The sequence below is a fragment of the Brienomyrus brachyistius genome, chromosome 3 (genome assembly GCF_023856365.1).
Source record: "Brienomyrus brachyistius isolate T26 chromosome 3, BBRACH_0.4, whole genome shotgun sequence".
NCBI lineage: Eukaryota > Metazoa > Chordata > Actinopteri > Osteoglossiformes > Mormyridae > Brienomyrus > Brienomyrus brachyistius.
The window spans coordinates 8,417,320-8,433,946 of NC_064535.1; the positions used below are offsets into that span (position 1 = coordinate 8,417,320).

General features: G+C 46.6%; 1 protein-coding gene across 1 annotated transcript in view; it reads right to left on the bottom strand.

Moving 5' to 3' along the window:
- Nucleotides 1-203: 203 nt before the first annotated feature.
- The window catches only part of kcnq5a (potassium voltage-gated channel, KQT-like subfamily, member 5a), a 75,634-nt gene continuing 59,210 nt past the window's right edge, over nucleotides 204-16,627 (bottom strand). Inside the window, exons 6-13 of the mRNA XM_049009002.1 lie at nucleotides 16,466-16,576; nucleotides 16,273-16,368; nucleotides 14,471-14,559; nucleotides 9,131-9,351; nucleotides 7,972-8,080; nucleotides 7,036-7,167; nucleotides 4,880-5,006; nucleotides 204-3,860 (exon numbers count right to left, since the gene is read on the bottom strand). Of these exons, the coding sequence (XP_048864959.1) occupies nucleotides 2,958-3,860; nucleotides 4,880-5,006; nucleotides 7,036-7,167; nucleotides 7,972-8,080; nucleotides 9,131-9,351; nucleotides 14,471-14,559; nucleotides 16,273-16,368; nucleotides 16,466-16,576 (1,788 nt within the window). The 3' untranslated portion in view covers nucleotides 204-2,957. The remainder of the gene's footprint in view (nucleotides 3,861-4,879; nucleotides 5,007-7,035; nucleotides 7,168-7,971; nucleotides 8,081-9,130; nucleotides 9,352-14,470; nucleotides 14,560-16,272; nucleotides 16,369-16,465; nucleotides 16,577-16,627) is intronic.

The following is a 16,627-nucleotide window of genomic DNA, read 5'->3' on the forward strand; positions in this document are numbered from 1 at the left end:
TTTTGCGCCCAGTTAACAGTGACGGCCAAATTATATATGATTAGTATATTTGCATATGCAATGCAAGGATCTAAACCAACATCCAAAATTATATCGTCTTTGTCGACGGAAAACGAAATCCGTATTTACGATATTTAGCTTAAATACTTAAAACAGCCCTACAGAAAATCGAAGCTAGATTAAGAAATAACATCATGTACACATTGTTTAAATTTCTCGATTTATTAAAGTATCATGGCGAAAATTAATGACAATATCACATACTCAATGTACCTTGTACGTGCACGTACCTCCTTAAAATAAATTACATTAAGCCTGAACAAAAAAGTAAAAAGTCCCCATTGCCATTAAAGCCAATTTTGTGAAATAAATTATTGTACGTGTGAAAAAAACATGTTGATTGTTTAGAAGATTTTAGATTTTCTAAAATTATACATAACATTAGAAACCTACAAAACTATCCCCATTCAAATTTAAAGCTAGCCGTGGAAAAAATAACATACTGTTAATATTTTACATGAAAGGCACCTTCAAGCATTTACTACAAAAACGGGAAAATAAAAAAGTATAAACTGTATATAGTTTGTATACTTTTATCATTTTAATCGGCAGGCAAAGCTTTAAAGCAATATTTCCTTTAAAGGATTCCATGATCTATCTGCTGATTGTTATTCCTTGGAGTTGACTGCGCTGAGTATATGGCCATATACGTTACTTTTCTGCCGCTATGGTGTATTATTAAGGTCACTGACCGCTCGCCCGTAGGTCGCTTCAAATCAGTAATTGTGCTTCCGGGTACCGCGACAGTCTCTCTCACTTTGAGGGGTTGACAACACGCAGAACTGTCCCACACGTATTAGGTGATCATACAGCGAATATTCCAATATCAGAATGCGTCATATACAAAAATGATACGTCAGCAGTAAATTATGGAATCTAAATGAGCCCCATTCAGTAAAAAAAAACATTTAAGACTACAGTGTTTTGTTATTAACAAAAAAACATGTAATAAATAATACAAAACAATCGTTTATATCCCTATAGCTGATTTTTTTGGGAACAAGTGTGACTTTTCTAGCTAAGGTACCATTTTTTTATTTGAACTGTGAGAACAAATGAATAACAATGAAACTACATTCAACAGGATGTGTGCTTTTGGAAGCAACAGCCTTCTATCACACATACTCACATGTTCTCACGTTCTCCACTATTTTCAGCTGTCATTAATCATCTCCAATTGTCTCTTGCAGGTCACTTTCTGAATCGCTCCCATACCCTTTGTGCATGCGAACAATTTTGAGGTCACCGAAACATGTGCTCCTTCAATAACCTATCAAGCAATGGTCAGTCACATGGAACATCACTCACCACAGGCCAATGACGAGAGATGCCTGATATATCCCTAGGAGGCACTAATGAGGCTGTTACCCGTGATGTTCTGGTCCGTTCCCTTCCCAGTGAAACGGTGCCAGTTATGTTCTGTGACTCGACTGCTCCTTAGCAGTGTTTATGTATGAACCATTTGCCCAGTAGTAAAGGCCTTGAGCGTCTCGGGGTTGTGGGAAAATGTCTACAGACCCGCACAGAGAAAATCAATCCTAGGATGGGGGTCTTAAATTCACCCTGTGATCTTGGCTCATTTCCTTATAGCTTCGCTTTGGCTATTTTTCTACAGGAAGTGTTCAACTATTTCCTGCATAAGGTGATTTTCATTTCCACCACATTCCTCACCATTCACCTCATGGATTTTATGCTTATATTCTCCAAAATCCCCATAACGCAGATTTACCTAAATGTCGTGCAAAAGCTCGAATCTTTAAATGCATGTTATAATTTATCAATAACCTAAAATATCAGAATGGCCGGAGTGAGCAAGCAATTTAAAGGATTGGTTTGGGTAAAAAAACAACAACAAAATTATAAGTTAGGGCCTCTCCAGAGGTTCCCCAGTCAGCGAGGCCCAGAGACCACAGAATCAGCCAGTGCTTGGAGCCGTGTTTATTTCCTTCTTCCGTCTAGTGGCGACACCTACTGTGGTTCTGCCCTGGGAATCCAGCAAATTGCACTCTATGTCTGCCATGTCAGTCGATGAAACCCGCAGAGTGGACGACAGCTGACAACTCATGTGACTGATGGGCCATTCCAGACCAAGAAGAAATTTCGAATTAAATGTGACAGTAACCCTCCTGGTGCTCACTTCTACTGGATCTAGAATAGAGGAGACATGCCACTGAAGACATTTTCTGGCCCTCTGTATAACACCATCCCTGGGGCAATTCTGGGATTTTTTAGGGTGGGAGCCAATCTGAAGAGGGGCCAACCTGAACATTAGCCATTATATTATATGTTTTGAATCATTGAGTGACAGGGGAGCGGTCACTCAGGGGGCCAATCAGCTTTCATCTGGGGCTGGTACCTCTGTGACCCCACCCCTGTATATGCCCCTGCACCATCCTGCTGGGCTACCTTTCCTTCTACTCTTTTCCAGCATTAAGACATAATTAAGAACTTAATTAGAACTTAATTAAGCTGTGGGGGGGGGGGGGGGGGGGGGGCAAATTGGAAGGAGCCTTAGCTCCCCCTGGTGGTGAAAAGCAGATAAGCAGTGTCTCACAGCCTAGTTTCCACAGTCGACGCCTGACCCGCCCCTGATGCATACGTCATTCCTAAGACTCATGCAAAGCTAGGAACCCAGTGTCAGGAAACAAGCTGAACAGGCTGGTAAGTAATGCAATGCGCCACCGAGCTGTAAACATGCAGTGCTCATGCAGGGCTGACGCCACAGCTCCTGTCAGGTGTCTTGGGTCTGTCCCTTCGTTGCCCCCTAGAGGAAGGATTAGTCCATGCAGTGGTGGGTGGTCAACAAATGAATTACAGGGATTTTTAAACTATCTCGGAGCAAAATGGAAAGAGAAAAGCACCCCCCGGCATTAAAAATGCAAACTGCTATGGTGACGCTATTTTAGCCGCACGTGGGAAATGCTCTGGGTGTCGACAGCCAGGCCCAGAGCCGAAGGTGCTTTTGTGACCCCCAGTGGTCCAGATGGGGAGGCGGAATCCGTGGTCCTCTGTGCCAGGAAGTCCGAGCTCTCCGCTAGCATGTTCATGTCCTGGTCGCTGATGATCAGCTCCACCTTCTCCCACTCGCTGGTGGGCAGACCCTGGCTGCTGTGGAGACTGATATTGAAGTCTCTGTTGCTGTAGGATGAGGAGGGTTTGGAGCAGCATTCTACATCCACACCTAGGAAGTTCTGGACCGAAAGAGACTTTCCCAGGCTGCGGTCCGCAGGGCCAGGGGACAACGCAACCAGGGGCCCCATCTCCAGGCTGGTATGCCTCCTCCAGGACCCATCCTCCTTGGCACTAGGCTTGTTCCTCAGCTGCAACCCGCCATGGTCGCTCTCTGCGTCTGTGGGGTCCACTGCGCATGAGCTGTGGGGGGTGAGAGCATTGGGAGGAGGCAGCTGGAGAGTGGACGGGGTGGAAGGGTGGTGAGGGCGAGGCTTGGGCAGGTCGGAGAATGGAGTCGTAGCGAGGCTGTTGGGCGAAAGGACAGGTGTAGGAGAGCTGGTGGTGCTGCTCTCGGGAGGCAGGGGAGAGGGGCTGAAGGAGGAGGAGCTGAGAGCTCCACATGGGGAGGTGCTGAGGTTAAGGCAGAGCTCGTTCTTGGGCAGAACCAGCTGCAGCCCCCGGGGCACACTGGTGCTGGTGGAGCAAGAGGTGTCCTTGCTGAGGGTGGAGCTCTGGTAGTCAGACGTCTGCTCGAGGTGGAACAGGGGCAGCCCCGAGGAGGAACCCTTGCGGAGAACCTGCCGGTATATGTCCAGCAGGGAGTCCAGCTTGCTTTCAATGGACTGGACCTGGAGACCAATCAGGCATGTGATGTTAATGAGGTTCATAAAGGAAAAGAAAAACACAAGGTAGAATGTATGCTCATTATCATAAAGTATGTTAAAAAGTAAGATGACTATTTACTATTTAAGTGGTTTACAATGATTGTGTAATGCAATAGGAACACCTTAATCCTTTTACACTCAGAACAATGCCTTAGGAACTGTACTCGACAAGGTTTTTAAAGCATTTCAAAGGAATGCTGACTCCTGTTAACTACAATAAGCTGACTGCTATTTGATCTCTACTCCAAAGAGCTAGTTCCATCTCATCCCACAGATGCTCTGCTGGATTGAGGTCCATTGGCTAAGGAGGTCGCTACATTAAGCTGCATTAATTGTCATGGTCGTGCAAAGATTCTGAAGCAGTCTGAGTGTCATGGGGTGCTTGTTTTTGCTGAAAAAAATGTCCATTCGAAGACACTTAAATCGCTTTTCTTCCCCGTTCTTCCTCACATCTACAATCCATGGCTCAATTAGCTTTAAAATGCTCCTTTGACCTGCCAGTGCTTCACTGACACGTATTAAAGCAGATTTAACACATGAAATCATGCAGGAATCATAAGTCAGACCCCCCCCCCCCTCCCCCGTAGCTGTAGGACAAGTTGTGATGGTAAAAGTTGCTGACTCGGGGTGAGGGGTTTAAAATTTTATTAAACGAGATTAATGGAGGCCCTGGACTTCAGGCTAAGGGCATGGATTTAGGTGTGGATGGTGTTGGGACCAATATTGTTTGTTTAAGGGGGTGGCGGTTTGGGGCTGATTTAATCCCTTGCATTGTTCAAATTAAACCTATACCATTGGCTCAGGCTGTGCATTACGGCAGTCCTGCCTGGGGGGGTTTATCTAATACAGGGGTTCCGAAAACGGTTGGCATGACCTCCGGAGAAATTCCATTGTAACTGTAACAGCAACCGGTCTGTTATTTTGGGGGTTGTGGCCTGAAAAAGGAACCCAAAGCTGAGGAGGAGAAAGGGCCAGCAGCTCACCTGCCGCTCCACCTTACAGACGCGGCCCAGCATGCTCATGTGATCGAAGGCGTCGCTCTCCGAGTGGACCTTCTCCCTGCTCCGCTTGTCTGCCTGGATGTGGCCCTTCCCTAGAATCTGATCCACCCTGGAACACACACATGGCGATGGCTGTCAGACACGAGGATGAGAAGGTGGGGGGTGTCGGGGAGGGGGGTGAGATCAGTCGTCCATCCAAGATGTCACTGTTACAGGCCCACCTCCACCCCCACAGAGCGACAGGAAAAAGTACACCATGGTCAAGACTAGCCCAGAAACCAGGGAAGTTAGACCACACCAGAGTGAGCACACAGAACTGTACACTGCATGTCATTCCAGAAGAGATTTATAAGAGAAAACAGGGTAGACATGTGCAGACTGTTGGATTTAAACTCCAGCAATACTTATCACATTTACAATGCCTACAAGTTCTGCCAACTCTTTATCTTTTATTAAAGTGAACGTATAATAAACTTTACTTAACAAATGCTCATGGAGTAAAATAGAAGTGTCTGATAGTACCATTGTTCAAATCCAGCATGGTTAAGAAAGGAGGTTATTCATTTCAAGATATGCAGAAAATTAGGGAAAACTGGAGTCAGAAAGGGATCATACAGTTAAAGACAACAACAATCTACATGCTAGAAGTCCCAAAAAAAACCCATGCAGGAGAATCAGACACCACAGTCTTAGTAAGATCAGAGAAGGAGCACTTTGTCAAAACAGGAAGAGACTGTTTGAACGAGCCTCAAATGTTTTTAATGCTCCGGATCACATTTACAAGCTAATCAAAGCCCTCCAGGAGTCAATAGCCCAAGACCTCAAGCCATCTTTTAGTTAAAGCTCCATTGAGCTCAAAAGTGTCTCTAAAAGACTGTAGAGATTAGCCACTCTGGCAGTGGGATTTTCAAAATGACGCAGATGAACGTTGCACTTGTGTTTTACAGGGAAAGGTTTCTAGATGGATTCTGGGTAGTAATGGGAGAAATGAGGTCTTCATATCCCACAGTAGGTGGGATTGCTACTGTCTGGTACCCTCAATGTGGAGCAATATAGTAAACAGTGCAAAGTGGTTTAAACCAGACAGTGACTGACCAAACAATCATCCCACTCACTAGGGTTTCAAAGCCTCTTATTCACCATCACTAATCACCATTCTACAGAGCTGTTGACCCCTGGGCGCATATGGTTGTAAGACCACTGACCCTGCCCTCTCTTTAAGTAAAGTGGAGTGGGCAGGGCTTGGGCTAGGCTTGGGGGCGGGGCTGACCCCAGTGCAGAGGACTTCCTCCTGTGCTGGTTGTAGTACAAGTGCAAGGAAGGGGAGGAAAAGGTCTTGGCTTTGCTTCCCAGGGTCTGCTCCGGACCTACAATGATGTCCAGCCTGCATGGGAGAGGGCATATGTACAGATTAGTCGCAAGGACTGGGTTTTATATGGTCTGTTGCTGGTATATGTAGCAGTCAGTGAGCACACAGATGCACAGACAAGTCAGTGACGGGCAGAAGTGACACTCACAGGGCCAGATCAATGCCACGTCAGTTAATTTTTATAACAGTTGGTTACTTAGGAACTATTATTCCAGGAACCTGGAAAGATGCCTAAGATACTGGCGATATTCCCGCCAAGTATGTCTGCGCCTTGATCCAGGGACCATTTGACGTCGGGATTTCCACACATGGCTGATTCTGCGGCGCGAGTCTCAGTATCGTACCAGCTGCATTTCCTCCAACTGCTGCGTGTTGGCTGCCCTTCTGTAAAAGCGCCGTGTCCAATTTCTCCGCAGTATTAATTAATTGCTATTGATATTCATTCAAACTCGAAAAAGACTTTGTTGCTTTGGCCTCCATTTCCCAGATATGCCAAGTAAAGGTTTCTCTAAGGCCCCTGAAAAGTTAGAGCCAACCCTGGATCTAGAAATACAACTTTGTTGGGTGTTGGGCCCTTGACCTCTTTCCAAACAAGATTACTGCTCATCTCCTTTAAATCACATCAGCACGTGTGTTTCCTGTGCAGTGTGTCAGTGTCTCTGTCATGCAAATCCTCAACGTCTTGAACTCCTTTGGGAAGGAGCCACCATAAACAAAGTTGAGATCACCCTTGGCCGCATATCTGCCGCACGCTCGCCGCGCACCTCACCGTGTCTGCAGGCTCTTGATGCGACAGAGCATGTCGAGGTGTCCCGCGGAGTACTGCTCGATCACGTCCTTCACGTCGTACGGACGCAGCGTCTCCTTGAACTTCTTCTTCGCCACATGAAACTTCATGATCCTGCAGGGATGAACAGGTAAAGCTCCTAAATGGGGGATTTTGGGGGCAAAACTTAAGGCCTAGAAGGCTGCTGTTTCGCATTCGAGCAACGAAGCATTAGCTATCCAGCTGGTTACGTGTTAAGTTTACGAGAGTATAAAATAAAGTTACACATGCATCTGTTTAAGCCAATCAGGGGAAAAGTGCTGGCCGCAACACAATCAACATATTAACATTATGACAGAATACTTGAAAATAAACTGGAAACAGATATTACTGCCTGGCTTCTAAATAACATTAAGCTGCAGCTCACCAATCTGACCATTAGAGGGCAGTACCAACTAAAATGTGGCCAGCTGAAATGCAACTTGGAGAACAGCCGCTTAGAAGTCATAGATTAAATATACATATTACAGATCAAGCAAGTGTTTGTATTAGATATAGGCAAAAATACATCTGATTTCATGAATGGGGCTTTCATTACAATAATATTTTTCGTTACCGTGATATTGTGTATTAAAATCCATTATCAGCAGCAAAGTTTTGTATACGCAATCTGTTCCAAATAAAAAATGCAAAATATCAAATGTTTTGCTGTCGAGGCAGCCTTGAGTGTGTGGATCTACTAACCTGAGAAATTTGATGTTTGGTCGGACACACACTACCCCTTTGTGGAGAGTGAGTGGTGTTAATCAGGGGTATAGGGGATGGGGGTGGTTGTGTGGCACAGAAACTCCCGATTTGGTCACAACCACTTCTAAGCCACACCCACTAGCCAACAGGCCACATCCCACTCCTAATTAGACTCCGCCCTCATTCTCTCACCTGACAGCCCTGATTACAGACTTGAGGGGTGGCGTCAGGTCCACTACCGACATGTCGCACTGGCACACCTTGTCATCAAAGGCGTCATCGGCGCCCTGGCTGGCATCCGCTGGTGCAGAGACAGAGAGAGAGAAAGAGGGAGAGACAGAGAGATACAGAGACAGAAAGAGGGAGGGAGGCATTACGTTACTATGCTGCTCTTACCAATCTGCTACTCCTGCTGTCAGGTGAACCTGTATGCAAACGAACACGTGCAGAAAAAAAAACAACTGGATAAATACTTGGCCGTGGTGAAACTATTTTTGAGTAAAGCCAGTCATCAATGCCATCCTCTCATCTCACCCCCGTCAACTTCACAAATACACGCTCTACCCCTATAACAAGCCTCATTACTCCTCATTACGCCATTAACCGTCATTGACCGCCATTAAGCGCCATTAACCATCATTAGTCATCATTACACCTGGGGCGACCCACCTGTAAACATTCAGAACGCCGAGAGCCGGAATATAACAGTGGCCGAACTCGCAATCGCACAGGGTACGTCCGACCTGGGAATGTCACCCGTGACGCGATAACTCGTGATTATTTACAGGCAGGAGAGGGGATCACCGTCAACCGCCCCAAGCGATTCAGGACCCCGGTGTCGTGCGCTGCTACAGGAAGCTCATTTGTGCCGTCCTCAGGACCATCAGGAGAACCCTATGTATCTAGACGCCAGACTCACGCTGTGTCTCACCGCAGGGCCAATGCTGCTTTTAGAGCCATAATTTGCAGGACTGTACACGTGGGCGTCCATTCTAATCACACTGTAAAATGGCACTCATCTAGGCAACACACGGACGACGTGATTGGTCCAAATTACCTGGGGCTCCTTTGAACCTCAAATGCATATTTCCTTAAATGTTCTCTTTTGTATCCAGCAATAAATGTTTACCTTCTTGAAACGCACATTTCATAAGCCTGCCAGTTACATTTTTTCTTCAGCTCTTACGATTAGATTTAAGAACAGGTTTTTATCTTGGATGTTGAAGGAATTTGTGATACTCCTTTTTTTTTTCCTGCGGTTAATCTGGGTTACATTTTTATAAAAACCTGTATTTCTCTTCTCTTATCCACCACATGAGTTAATCAGACAGCCAATAGGGAGGCGTCTCACCCTCAGAGGCGGCGCGTGGTTGGCTCTTGAGGCGGAGCGAGGGCCGGAACCTGGTGCGGTCATTGAAGCTCCAGCTCTTCTGCACTTTGGCCGGACTGGCTCCCTCCACGGCCACCTCGGGTCCGGGGGAGCGCCGGTCGCTAGCTGAGGCTTGGCGACTCCTGATGCTATGGCCGCGGGGGCTGGCCAACCGCACGCGCTCCTTGAAGCTCAGCTTCTGGCTGCGTTGAAAGGACGCACAGGAATTACTACTTAGTGAATGCTGACCCGCTCCCACAACGCAAGCACAGAACTCAAGCGTGCACAGCTAAACCTGGCATGCTCACCCCGTCAAGAGACACATGCTTGTAATACCACCAGCATGTTTATCTTTTCAGATACCTCCATCAGGTAGTCATGGAACCCAATCTTGCGAAATATAAGTGTCGCATATTATAAAGACGTTTCCAGAAGGACTGGCTGAGACTGACATGGAGTGAGCAGTGTGAGCTGAGGGTGGGTCAAACAGGCACCACCTTTGAAATACGCTAAGCTACCCAGCATGCATTGCTGCAAGATGCCCAAGTAGGGAGGCCGGGGCCATGAAGAGACTTTCCGGTATGAGGGTCCATCGCCAGGGTGGCAGGAGCTGAAGGGGGGCAGAGATGGGGAGGGGGGAATGGGGTCATGCAGGGGTCATGCAACAGGAGGAGTCATTAAACTCAACGCATTAATCAGCAGGACCTTCGGACAGTTGTGACTTGTACTGCTGACTGAAGCATGTCGACTCAAAGTCATTATCAGGGTGATGAAATGGGAGGAGCCAGCATTCTAGCACCTAATTGGATGAGGCAGTGTTAGAACATATGAACAATAAAACTTAAATTGTGCACATGCATGTAGGAGTGGTGGTGAGTAACGCAGAAGAGGGAGAACATTTGCGTGACTGTCCTGGTACGACCAATCAGGGAGCAGATAGCATGGGCCAATGGGAAGCAGACTCCAAATCAAAGAAAATCCACCAAATGAAATGGATTTTCAAAAGTAAGGGTGGGGGGAGGTAGAGGTGAGGAGGAGGGCAACAGAGAGGAATTTTTCTGTCATTGCTCATGCATCTAGATTTAATTAGCATTCCCAAAGATCATGTGACCAAGCTGGGTACCTATGTTTCCGTGACGTATACTTCCTGAAGAGTCTCTGCTTATTACTAAGGCTCTTACTAGGGCCCAAGGGGAGACAAATAATCATTCATTATTACACCAGCAGGGGGCAGCAGAGGCAACAGGAGGGGGAAAAAGGCAAAAAAAAAAACCTTCCCTTTTCAACTGGAGTTGCATAAACAACACATCACACCATTGAAGCCTAAAATAATTGGACATCAATCATTTTAAAACAACATTACAGGATGATTCATCCATTTACATGATTATGTTTTGCTTAGCAGTTCACCGGTAATGTATTTTGGTAGTCTGATATACAGCGATATCGTCCAGAGGCACCCAAGAGGGCAATAATGTGGACAGGACCCAGGCGCACACACAAACGCCATCCACTCTCCCCAGCAACTAACATGCGAACAAGCATCGGGGTCTCAGCTGGCATGTTTAAAAGCAACAGACTCCACCAACAAGCAGCCAACGTTGCCATAATGGACACAGACCTCTTGTTCAGGTAACGAAATTTCATAGCTAGATGCAGAACCAAAATTGCTCCCTAACTGAAAAATGACTTGGACAGAACTCTTGGTAAAGTAGCGAAAAATTGTAACTGGAATTAGAAAAGTCATTAATTTCCCGATGGGGACGATGACACAGACCGCTACCGAAAGTCATTTTTGAACTGTCAGTCTGCACCAGGTTTGCGTCTCCATCGCCATCTCTGCTTGGCAGAGCCGTGACAGAGCATGCGGTGTTGGGCCGCACCAAGCTTGGGGCCTGAGATGACGTTAAACTGTAACATTCTGTCATTGGTTGAATAGTGTGACATCATAACATCAATGAAAGTCTTATCAAGGAATACTGCTATGTATAAAAAATCTTCTTCACTCAACAGTTTTTGAGTGAATATTCTAAAACCATACATCATTCTCTCACATTTATCTCGGTTCATCTTCACTAAGATCTGTCTGGACTATTTGTCATTTACAAATCTGCTGCTTTTCGGCAAAGGTCTCCCCAGAGAATGGACTAGTTGGACTATTTTTAATTTAGCTAATACTTCTAAATTAAACCGGCATGAAAGCAGATAAATGTGGCCTCGTTCACCCTTGTTTGCCCTCATCCGGACTCATTGTTTGACATGATAGTGGAAAAAAATGACAAAACATATTCCAGGTCCATTTTGCCATCACTACTGAGGGCACACAGACCTGCCTCAGAAACACTCTAAAACATCTATTTAAGACGCACAGAACAACCTCTCCATTATACCTACTGAGGACAGAAAGATCTAGCCTGGATCCTCTCCTTTATTTCTACAAAATGTAGAAAGACTTGCTCCTGGACCACTTTACTGTTTCTCACTAATGACACATAGATCTACACCTACCAACTGTTGCAGATCTATTGAGGGAGCGCAGATCATATGATCACTCTCCTTCTTCTCATATACTTTACGTATCAGGCAGATTCATCCTAACCCTAACCCTAACCCTAACCCTTCTACACATTCTGCCTAGTTTCTGGCTAATCTGAGTACAATTCCGTGACATCACTGGTTTCCACGAGACCAAAGCAGAAGAAATGATTCAGGCCCCGGGGGGTGTGACCGACATCCACCACTTTCCCAGAAGATGAAGATTCCCCACGTGTTCCTTGCTGCAGGTAGAACTACCGCTTCAACCTCTGGCTTTAACACATCCGCTGTTTCCTTTCTTTCTGCACTTAACAAAAGCCTGATTTATGGAACTAAGAGAAAATATAAAATGCCACAGTATGCTTATTACCAGAGAAGGGCCAGGTAATGAGAGCAGCCCTCTGCAGGCAAGAGGTGGCTTAAATAAAGCAGCCCTTAGCGAACTTACAGCATAATCAGCTGTACTGCGGGGGGTGGGGGGTGGTACTGAACTCCAACTTGTCTCTTAGTGCCCAGGGATCTGGTACCTCAGCGCTTCCATACATGGGCAGTTCCTTAATGAGTCTATCATTTTGGGGCGAGTGCCTGCTCACAGACGCCAGGGGACGTGCCGTGTGGTATCTCGGCTACGCCACGCGGATTTGCTTCACCGCGGTTGCTCTTGGAAACCGGGGACTGGCATATGCCACCCCTGGCTGGCCCTGTGGTCTGTCCGCGCAGACCGAGGGCGACACGCCAGGAGTGTAAACGACAGAGGATAGGGAAGGACAGACTGACCCTCTGCCAGGACCAGGCTGGCCCTGGGATGCTCGCCTCGGACCCTCCTCCCCCTATTCTCTCTGTCTGCTGTTTGGGCTGCGAATCAGAGCCTCCCTCCAAAAATCAATCTCCACTAAAAACTCCAGTGAAAATGTCAAATCTACAAAAGGGTAATTATATTCATACATATCACCCTTATATAAATGACATATTCATAATCTATACTCATTTTATATCCTGTAGTCCATAAAAACACATTTTCGTTTCATCACCAAAATCAATTAAAGTTCAAGGTGACAAAACTAAATAAACAAAATAGAGAACAGATAGTCAACTGAATATATAAAGAATAGACCAAAAAGAAGAAAAATCAAAGTAGCTTTATAGCGTTGGATATATAACGTAGCACTACGAACCTGTTTGAGTTGTCGCCCTGGTCTTTCCTTCAGGTGTTAGTAAATGATAGAGAAAGGACAAACATTATAGGATTAATTCTTGACTTAACCACACAACCACTGACAGACACACAACTGGCCTGGTGACACTGACAGAGATAAATTTCGATAGGTCATCGTCACTGCCATCACCTGTGACTGCACAGTCAAAGGTAAATAAGTGAGTAGAGAAGCAGGCGGACTGTCGCGCACAAGACACAAGGGAAAATAACGGAAGATCAAGCTAGTTTAGCGAGGCGAACACCGCGGCAGGAAGCAAACATGCAGCACAGCTTGTTGACTGGCTTATTGGGGAGAATCTAACAACAGCAGGAGGGACAGGGAGGGGGAGGGACACAGCTATGATCCGGCGTGGTTTGCCCTTAGTTCTGCAAAATAATCTCTGTGCCTGAGATTTTCTCTGCTTCAGTATCTCTGTGCTTGAGGGTCTTTGGGCACAGGAATTTCCGTCACTCTGTGTTTGAAAATCTCTGTTTGAGAACGTCTGTCTTCGAGAATTTCTGCGTTTGAGTAACTCTGTGCTAATTTCGAGAATCTCTGGGCTTGAGGTCATTTGCGCTTACTGTATGTGCTTCTGAATTTCTGTCACTCTGTATTTCAGGATATCTTTTGCATGAGAATCTCTGTGTTTGAGAATCTCTGATGCCCTGCAGGTACCCAAAGGTCCTACGCATGTCTTCTTAGTGAGTTTGATTACTAAGACTTTAGTTCAGGCCCGTATCAGCGGCCTGTCTGAGTTACTCCGCAGCTTGTTGGTTACCTCAAGGCCCTCCGAAAATACACCATACATACATACGGAAGCACGTCCGTATGAAACAGAGCGATTTTGCAAACACAGCAGTTGTGCTCAGTCTTATGAGTAAGGAGTACAGCTGGTTCACCAAACTTCAGCAAGTCATCTCGTGTGGGAGTGCAGGTCTTAAGCTCGAATCATCCCGACAGATGGCAGAGTTTCAAGTGATCCTCTTAGGAATTCAATCGACCCAGAATCCCCTGCAGTTTGGGAGTCGGCTTGCCCTGTACCCACCGCAACACGGACCTATTTGAGCGTGCCTTTTGTTGTGTTGCATTCCCTAGAAAGGACCAGGTAAACATAATGGCCGCGCCTCACTGCCACGCCACAGAGATCAGATAGACAGAAGATGAACAGGCTGCATTGTGCTGAGACAGACAGAGAAAGGCAGAGCAGGAGAAAGCTGGAGGCGCACAGACATCGAACACAGCAGCTGCCACAGGGGGGTACCTACTGTGTAGGACTGCAGGAATGCAAGGCCCTCACATGGGGCTTCCAGGTAGCAATGGAAACCGAGTTCTCATCAGCCGCATAATTACGCCAAACACACTACGCGCAAGAACACACGACACCAGGGGGAAGGGAAAGGAAGGTAGGGGGGCGACGGAAAAAAGAAAGAAACGATTGAAACGGAAGAATTGAAACAAGGCCAGAGGGAAAGGGGGAGGGGATGTTACAAAACGAAAGGAAAATGAACGAACAAAAACAAAACAAAAAGGTGCATATTAGTAAAACGGATACAGTCGGAGTGCTGCGGTCCAATCAGAGCATCGTACATGCCTGAGAGAAGGGAAAACCCCTCTATAGTACTGCCAGGTGGCGCTCAGGTATGATCGGGCTCCATCCGTGGAGTACAGGCGCCACGCGGCCTGGTGCAGAGGGAGAGACACAGAGGAGTTGTAGGGTGATGAAGTCAGACTGAGAGGTCAGAGGTCAGGCCTACGGCAGAAGCAACAAAGCCTCTTTCTTAAGATGAGCCCGGAAGGTTCTACTGACCTCCCCCCCCCCCTCCCAACAAAGGTCAGACTGAATGAGGGTGAAAGGGGCTGAGCAGCTGCAAATGCAGCTGTTTTGCTAGTGAACGCACTGTGCTGGCCGCTAGGACATTATGAATATTGAGAAATATCCATGGCAACCTTGGAATCTCACTAAATGACGACAGAACTCAGAAGTCAGGGATTTGAAGGATAGTGATGTAATAAAATGAAGTCAATGAGTATGTGCACAAATATGGAGAATCTCCAGTGTGCTTACAGATACCAAACAACTAAATAGTCAATCGTTTCACCACTAGCTCATGTTTCTTAATTTATTAGCCTTAAAACAATTATCCTTGTGAAGCTCGCATTCACCGTCATTCTTTGCGGACCTCAAAACCACATGACCCCCCGCCCCTGAGACCACAGTCCAGGCCCTGGAGAGAGTAAGCTCGGTTATTGGACAATGAGGCAGACACCCCAAAGATGCTGGATGCCTGCCAAGCTCCTCCCCACCTGGCAGGTACCTTCCTGATTGGCTGGATGGAGGAAAAGCACACCAGAGTGAAACAAGACTGCATGGAAACAGAGTTACAACGATCCAGGAACCAAAACACTCACGCTACTTACCAATATGACTAGAACAGTTTTTCTCAACCCAGTCCTCAGAGAGCCTTAGACGGCCCCTCCCACCTCCAAACACACCTGTAGGAGGTTTTTAATGTTCTTGATGGCTGGGAGCTGGGAGGTAGAAAAAAACATGGACCGTCTGGGGGTTCCCGAGGACTGGGATGGGAAGCACTGGACTAGATGGAGCCAGGAGGGCTTTTCATTTCAATTCATTAACAAACAAAATTTGAGGGCTGGTCAGCTGTTGCTTAAATGGATATCACATGACAGGAACAGTACACACCCCAGAAGGTCACTCCCACTGACAAATAAGTGCTCATTCCCTCCAGATCAATCTTTTGGGACTCTCTGGTGTGCTGGAATTCTTTCGTCCAAAATGTGCCCACTGCACGGAAAATGTTAGCTTTGGGTTCCTTCCTATGCGGAGTTTCAAAACACTTCCTTAATATAGTTTTTTTTCCCCTCCTTGATCAAATTGAAACAGCTAAATCTAACAAAAGGGGCAAAGACAGGTACTGAGCTTAAATCCTAGCAGGGGATGAGACCGATAAAACAGAGGCTTGTGGAGAGAATGATACTGGGGAGTGCTGTGCTGGGGAACAAAAAAACCAATAAAGTAAATTAAAGCGTGGCGTTTGTTAGCAATAACATCTTCTGTCTTCAGAGCTTGCTTATCCAGTACAAGGTCCCAGTCATTACTGGGTGTTAGCCTGAAGCCTGTCCAAGGAGACACAAGTCAAAAGGCAAGGGAACACTCTGGATGGCAAAGCAATAACATAATAATAATAATAATAATAATAATGACGTTTGCAGTCAAAGTTAGACTGGAATCTGCTATAAATAACAATGCAGGCCACATAACAATGTAGGCCACATAACAATGTAGGCCTGCATCAGAAATGGTGTTTCCCTGGATTTCATTGGCTGGAATCTGTAGTGTGTATTTAGCTGTGGTCGGGGTGGGAACCTGCTTACCTGGATCAGACTGGCAGCCGGGTTCCTCCTCTTCTCAAAGTGCTTCTGCCTGTGCTGCTCCTGGACCTTCAGTGCAAACCCAGACCCCAGAATCCCCTGCGGGCACAAACCGCGACAGCACCGTAACCGTCCTGCTGGGTAACCGAGTCGCCAGTTGGGGTTTCCTCCTGGCTCAGCTTGCATGTCCACTTACCGCGGGGAGGGCGAAGAAGGAGATACCCAGCAGGGCGAACCCGGCCGAGAGCAGGCGGCCCGTCCATGTCTGGGGGGTCTTATCCCCGTAGCCAATGGTGGTGAGGGTGATCTGAGAACAGCAGAGGGTTAAGAGAACCTCCTCGCCACACATATACATTTC